Source organism: Anarrhichthys ocellatus, unplaced genomic scaffold, assembly GCF_004355925.1.
Source record: "Anarrhichthys ocellatus isolate YVR2014 unplaced genomic scaffold, GSC_Weel_1.0 scaffold44, whole genome shotgun sequence".
NCBI classification, from domain to species: domain Eukaryota; kingdom Metazoa; phylum Chordata; class Actinopteri; order Perciformes; family Anarhichadidae; genus Anarrhichthys; species Anarrhichthys ocellatus.
This window is the reverse complement of record NW_022280074.1, coordinates 2560985-2568676: the sequence shown is the minus strand read 5'-3', so window position 1 is coordinate 2568676 and position 7692 is coordinate 2560985. Positions and strand designations below refer to the sequence as shown.

The 7692-nt window shown below is 46.0% G+C and overlaps 1 protein-coding gene across 2 annotated transcripts in view; it reads left to right on the top strand.

The window, feature by feature from the left end:
• The window catches only part of LOC116395119 (plexin-A1-like), a 237855-nt gene that overhangs the window by 142152 nt on the left and 88011 nt on the right, over positions 1-7692 (top strand). For both annotated transcript variants that reach the window (XM_031868709.1, XM_031868708.1), the window contains exon 9: positions 2414-2528. In XM_031868709.1, the coding sequence (XP_031724569.1) occupies positions 2414-2528 (115 nt within the window). The remainder of the gene's footprint in view (positions 1-2413; positions 2529-7692) is intronic.

Sequence of the window (7692 nt, the reverse complement as noted above, 5' to 3'; positions counted from 1 at the left end):
CCCCCCCCCCCCCCCGTGATGGCTCATTAATGTGGTGCTTTTGCTCTAGACTTGTCAGAGAACACTTGTCAGACAAACAGTGAAGGCAATTTCTTTTTCTTTTGCTGTTAAAAAGTTTGAAATTTGTGTTTCCAAGTTAACCCCGTTTAGCAGCTGATTAGAACAGGACAGTATTTGTTAACTGGACACTGGATCACTGGTGTGTTGTGTCTGTCACTAGCTAGAGTTTACCTTGAACCCGAATGCAAACCTAACGTTAAAAAGAGACTTCTTGTAGCTTTAAAACTGAGTCCGGTCTCCTGCGTGAAAGTCCGGTGATTTAAAGGTCCTCCCATCGAACCCCGACCTCCTCACTGCCTGACTTTATCGCTCCTTAGACTGCGACACCTGTCCCGGCTCACCAGTACGTGGATTACATTCAATCTGATCATGTGGGTTATGTACGATTTATAATGGATTACTTTTCGTTGGTGTTCTGACGAACAGTGTACGAGAACAGCATGTTCAGTTAAATGCACCGTAAAACCATAGCAAACAAAAAAAATGACAAAAACACACACACACTGTAGAGTCCCAAATGTTCTGCAGGTTTTTCACTGTTGGCAGCTTCTTCCTTTTACATTACATGTTATTTTAAAGAGTGTAGTTTCTCAAAATTCTCAATTCATGGCTTTAACATTAATAATAAAGAAATACTTCAACATTTTGGGAAATATGCTTGCTGATAACAAATGGATCTTTTGAGCTTTATAGGTGCTTATAGGTACATTTTGTTTTAGCTTTTAACAGAGTCCGGCTGGCTGTTTTTTCTTTATGCTAAGCTAACCTAACACCCTGCTGGCTGTATAGCTTCATCTTCCGCTTACAGCCATGAGAGTTGTATCGACCTCATCTAACTCTCGGAGAGAAAGAGAAGATTTTCCAAAATGACACAGCAAAGACCTCAAGTATAGAATTGAGCATTAGCTGTGCTGCGATATTAACATGGGGCGCAGTCAGCAGTGCAAAGCAACATTTGCACATAAATGTGTGGAGCGATAGCCGGACGGCGTGTGTGGGTTGAGTTGTGGGAGGCCTGCTTGAGCACAGACAGTGACAGCACACAGAGGACTGACGTAACATGTAATTAGAGCTCGCTGCTCTGGAGCCAGTGAAGTGAAATGTGGTTGTTTTTTTTATAAGAGCTACTGAAAAAAGACTTCTGTCAGTCTCTCCAATTATTGTTTATTTCACTTTTAACTTGTCGTCACCATTTTTGCAAAAAAACACGTTTTGTGAAAACGTTCACTGCCTGACATCAAGTTGTTTTCTCTGCTAGCTAAGACTTTGAACAAAATTAATTAAGTCACGCTCCCACAGAACATGTTGGCGGGCAAATTCAGAAAAGAATGCGTGTGTACGATTGTTACAACTAATTAATTTCATCACGAAAACGAAGCTTTTCTAAATTGAATCACTCTTGAGTAACTTTTGATTTAACTTCCAATAGTAATTGTTGAGCAAAATCCTAAACTAACCTTTGTGTTTTGTACAAACATCCCTCGCATTCCTGTTTTTTTCTTTTTTTTTTCTCCGGTAGCCATGATAGCCTTGCTTTTGTGTGGTAATCCATGTTGCATATATTCCTTTTGCTCGACTCTGAAGACACTGAAGACGAAAAAACACAAGTGTTATATAAAAACGGGCTTATCTTGGTCTGCCAGCTTAGTTCCCTGTAAGCCTCCAAGCATGGAGAATAAGAAGAGAGAAGTGGATCGCTGAGGATTCTCTCCTGGTCTCTCTCTCTCGTGGCCTCGCTGACAGCTGGAATAAAGTCTTAAAGCCACGGCGACACTCGTCGTTCCAACGCGATTCCTGCAGATTTAGCCGCAACCATTTGATGTCGTGCGAACGCGTCGATGCATGTCCACGCCACGTCTGTCAGTGTGTGATATGAGCTCAGCTCGTAGTAGCAGGCTTCTATCGCTGCGTTTTTTATTTTCCAATTTGCTTCCAAGTGTTCAAAAAAAATATTCCTGATAATGTCTTTCTTTGTGTCCTAAATGTTTACATTGACTTTTGTTTTAATTTGTTCTCAGGCATTCAATATGGTGGACATTAAAGAATAATAATGTCCAATACATTTTTTATTCCAGAGAGTAGCTACCTGTTAATCCTACTGGCTAAACTGAATTTAAAAATGAAACTGAATTGAAAAATGAACTTGTCAGTGTCTCTTGTCGGCAAACTTGGTGACGCCGTTTCAGCTCCAGCAGCAACACGCTTAAGCCAACATGTCTTACCGAACAAAGAAAAAAGGAAGTGGAAAGTGGAGGAATGGAAATAACATTTAAGCAGATTTCTTTCGGTGATTGTTCCTTTAACAAGAATCATTAACCCTCATTGCTTTCTCTCACGTTCTCACTTGCTCCAGGTGCCTGTCCTGCGTCAACGGGAACTTCCCCTGCCACTGGTGCAAATATCGCCACATGTGCACGCAGGACGCCAGCGACTGCTCCTTCCAGGAGGGACGAGTCAACACCTCGGAGGTGAGGGTGCACGCAAACACACACGAGCACCGACGTGCTCGCACAAACACTCCACACCCAGAGACTAAGAAGCGCCGACATACGAAGCAAGCACGGAACAGTGCCAAGGGTGCAGCTGGGACCTGCGCACCATCTGAGTGTGTGTACATGTGTGTGCGTGTGTGTGTGTGTGTGTGTGAATGAGTGCTGCTGTGAGTGGCCCAGCGGCAGCTGTTGTACTCCAAGCAGCGCTGGATTTATTCGCTTATAAACAGGTCGGGGTGAATGAGTATGCAAATGGAGGCGCACTCCACCGTCCCCAATGTTTCATCTGCAGGAAAAAAACCCTCATCTGTCCAGGAGCCGAGTCATTTCCGATTCTCACCGTCTCTCACGCAAACGCAGATACTCCCGCTGACAATCACAAGTGAACTTCTGTGTCGTCAGGAAGTCGCACTTAAACACCTGACTACCTTCCCCTCAGCTTTGCCTCTATTCCAGGCAGAATAAACTCGAACTCAAGCTGTCAGAAGTTCTCCTCTCTCTCTCCTTCTTGTTTATATGTAGATGTATGTGTCCCTGTGGTTGTATGGCTATTTGGATGGATAATTTGGCATATGAAAAGACATAGATATTATTCAATATAGTAACATATGACCATTGCCGTTAAGGGTCCATTCACCACCTTTTTATGAGGATGTCCAATCAGTGTTAGTAAACGTAGTCCACTGACCCACCTACATTTAAAATGCCTACATTTCTAGGCAGGGCCCACATGTTCCATGGTGCATTGCGCCCGAGCTTCCGACGCCCTGAGGGTCCCCTTCAGCCATATCCTCTTGCGCGGCCAATGCAGCCTCGGCCTCTCTCCTCTACATTGCTTCGGCCGTATACTCTGCCTCAAATAAAAATACGAATGTATCCTCGTCCATATTGTGGGACGCCATTTTCATTGTCAGAAACGAACCTATTTGCAATGCAAGCAGAGAGCCAGTAGTTCTTCCCCGCATCCGACTCCGTCACTGTCACCTCAAAGACATCGCTTGTATGATGGGTATCTATCAAATATGACAAGGGAGTGAGGTAAATGTATTGTGATGTCTGTGAAAGTGTGCTAATCGGGCAGCAATCTCAGGGCATTGTGTATGTGTGTGTGTGTGTGTGTGTGTGTGTGTGTGTGTGTGTGTGTGTGTGAGAGGCTAACATCTATCCTCATCTTGTTTGGAGAAACACACCAATTCAGCCTTTTTTGTTATTTCCTATTTTGCCTTCTGATGTACTCTGTCTTTTTTGGTGCAGGCGTCGCCATGGTTACCAAGACATTATAAATGTCGGGGGGGTGGGGGGGGGGGATGTTTTGCTGAATTTTGATCGACACACACACACTCACACATATACCAGTGCCATCACCGCATCCTTACACAGACTATTGTGCAGAGGCTCTCGTGACGGATGCTCGTGTGTGAGATGGTTCTCTCCGTCATGGCACAGGTAGAACATTGTGAAGCAATGCATATGCACTCTTGAGCCAACAGCGGTAGTTTTGTCATCACACATTTATCTCCTCATAGCCTCGGTTTTGTTCCAATTTGCCAGTTCGTAGCCCCTGCCGAAAGCAATATCGCCCATCTCCGCCGCCTGAAAAAGTTCCCCCCTGTGTCATTAGCAGTAGGTTGCCACAGTGATTGAATTCACACTAGACTGGTTATCTTCCCAGAGGCATTTGTCATATTTCTTCACTTCATATCTGATACAAACCCGTAGCATCTGTGAATCCGTGCCACATCACAAAAAAATACACATTTTTTTCTTCTTCATCCTGTGTGTAAACTAAAAAAGAAAAAACGCTAATGCACGTTTTTTTTTTTTTTTTCCCCCTCTTGAAGTGAATTTAATCCTTTGATGTCACTTCCTGGATATGTAAATATGTATATAAATCAGCTGTGTTGTGACAGCGGATAAACAGAGAGGCACATTAGGGGCGACCAGGCAGAAAATTGCCAGACTCGGAGAAACACTTGAGAAGGCCATGAACGGAAATGTGTATGAACTCGAACAAAAGACAGAAACAAACACCGGGACAAACAAACACGGAGACAAACAAATTTGCTCCGCTCCGACGAATCCCAGCGTTGGGCTGGTGGAGCCGACTGGGCCGACGCACGGCCCGCGGGCTGGTTCAAATGACTTCATCCAGATTCAGGGAAATGGGAAAAATAAGACAATAATAAAAAAGCAACAGAAATAGTCATAGAAAAAGAAAAGAGGTTTGTTTGCATTTATTTTTCTGTCTACAAGCCTGCATGATCATTCATTCGCTGATTGCCGTTCGCCCGCTTGTTAATTAAGTCGTTCATTCATCGTGCGTGGTGGCGCTTCTCACTCACAAATGAGTTATTGCCGTACGTGACTGACAGCAGAGACCCAAAATGGCTGCCAAGTAACAACCCCAGATGGGGGCTTTGACCGGAAGTGACTGCTACAACTTCATTAGTCCTCACCTGAGCTGCTGGTTATTGCCTTCACATATTGTTGACATAACTACGAGAAGCGCACACACTTGAAGTCAATTGAACCGCAGGTCTATTTAGTTGTAAACTAATAATTTCAAAAGTTGAATTGCTTGCAGGTAACCCAGCCATCTGAAGCTCAGTCTTAAAGTCAATATTGCATGTGTTTTAAGAATGAGGTAGTCACGGCATGAAGCTGGATGAACCCCCCCCCCCTTCACTCACTCATTTCACTGAGACTACTGAGTGAGCACAGTGGTCCTGATGCTGAGGAGCTCAGGAACACACCACAGCGTCGTCTGGCACAATTTGTTTTGCCCACAACACAATGCAATTTCATCCGGCGAAACCCGCCCGCGTGTCAGATTCGTGCAAGCGCACGCGACTGGTAGATTACTTTGCGACGTGAATGATGTATTCCCGCTGTGTCCTGTGCGCGTGTTTGCTTCGCTCTGATGTATTCATCGAGACTTGAGTGAAGTCACCCGAGTCCATCAGAAGAAGTGCACATTACGAGCCCGCGCTTGTTCCGCATCTGCCGTTCTGAAGCAGTTTATTTAACCATCGAGGCACTGACCTTTTCAATATGTGAAGCTGCAACTCATCAGCTCTGCGATCTTCTTTTTTTTTCTCTGCTCCCTTACCTAATTTCCTTCTTTCCTTACCTCCCTTCCTCCTCTTCTCAGTCCTCCTCCCTTTCCTTCCCCCTTTCCCCCCATTCATCCCTTATCTCGTGTTCCTCCCCTTCCTCCTCTTTTCCACTCTCCCCCCCTCTTCCCAGAAGCCTGACCTCCTTACGCTCTGTGCAGTACAGTAGGTCCATGATGCATTGCTGCTGCTGCACAGGGGATTGAACCGGCGGCTTTGCAGCCTAGCCTCATTGATAATCATTAGCAGGCTAAGTTGGGCTCCGGATGAACAGAAGGTGAATATAGATATGGGGCATCAGTGTTAGCCTTTCGCGCCGCTAATTAGCGGCTGAATCACCGTGATGGGTGAGTTGCTTAGATAGCCGTATCTTTCTGTCAAGTCACCGCGCTGCTGCAAGAATGCACTTGTGCTCCCGAGGTATCGCCGCTCACAGCGAGCCAAGCGCACCTTCGCCAGCCAGCCGTCTCCTGTCTGATCCCTAACCCAGTGAGCTCTCTCCTCTTGTTCGCCCACTCCCTCATTCCTTCAACAAGTCAATTAGCTGGAGCCTGACAACCCTCTCTCTTTGTCTCTCAGCTAAGGGTGTCACAGTTACATCTGTCTTTCCGTTGCCGCCGGATCACAGGCTGCTATGCGGCTCCGAGTTGCCCGGCTCCGAGGCTCCGGGGCCGGGGCTGGCACGGAGCAAGCTTCCCTTCTCCCTCTGGGTCTCTCTGGCTGAGGGGGGAGGGGGGGGGGGGGGGGGGGGGGCAAGGCTGCCTTTCACTGATCGACACAGCTGTGTATGTGAGTTGGTGTGTGTTTGTGCGCACACGTGTGTGTGTGTGTGTGTGTGTGTGTTAATTATTCAAAGTGTATTAAAGCTTAAAGATGCATCTCCAGATGCCTCTCTGATCGCTGCCGTGTTTAATGGAGAGAGACAGATGAGATGAGAAGGGAGAGGTGGGAGCATCCCCAGTAAAACACAAGGGGAGGAGTGTGGCAGTGGCCTAGTTGTTAAGAGGAGAAGCAAGCTCGCTAATACAACCAGGGGCCTCATTTATGAAACTACAGCATGTGCACACTGCACTTAAAAGAAAAGATAAAATGCCGTCTGCGTTCAACAGTCCACTTTCTATTATGCGGGTTTCGCCTTAACACATTTTTTAGCCAGACTGTAATTTTGCACATCTGACCCTTTCAGATCCACCGTTGCCTCTGAAAGATGCTTCAGAATAACCCGAAAGCTTAAGTTTAATAAACAGAATGTAAATGAAGAGATCCCTGGCTTGTTGTGTTATTAACTGTTCTCTTGCTCCGGAGCAAGGCCAGGGGTCACCACACAATGCCTCTAATTAAGCTTGCGTCTGGCAGCTCATTTTTAATTGTCTCATTATTCTAGAAAGGCGGCAGATCGGACTGCGCATTTGTCCAAATGGCCAATTTGTCAACCAGGTTCATATGGATTGAACGTGCTTCTTTTTCTTTCAGTTGGCGTACTTAAATGAGACTTGGGAGGGGAAATATTTTTTAAAAGTGTGACAGTAGAGATGATGGGGGATAGAGGAGGGCTGAGGAAGACGACTGATGAAGGAAAGGGGAGGAAGATGAAGGCCGATAAGGATAAGAGAAAGACATCAGAGTTGGATGGAGCGACATTACCAGAAGGAGAGCGAGAGAGAGCGAGTGAGTGGATGAAAGAAGGAGTGGGAGGAGGACGCGGGAGATGCTTAACCATTCAGGAGATGAAAGGATACTTGAGGGGTCGTAACACTGCCCGTGCCTCGTGTCTACTCAGCGATTCCATGTCATTTGGTTCGCGCTATCTGCCCTACTTTCCGTCTTCGCTGGAAGCTCAGCAGATGTTTCATTGCGCGGTGTGTTTGTATTTGTGTTGCAGAACTTTTGTCTGCCGAGCATGAAAAGGAAATATTCAAATGTCACCGATGGTTAAAGTCACAGAGGATGCTGAGCCCCGTTTCATTCATACATCCTCGTTCATCGCCTTATTCTTGCTTCACATACACACAGCAGGGTAGATTTCA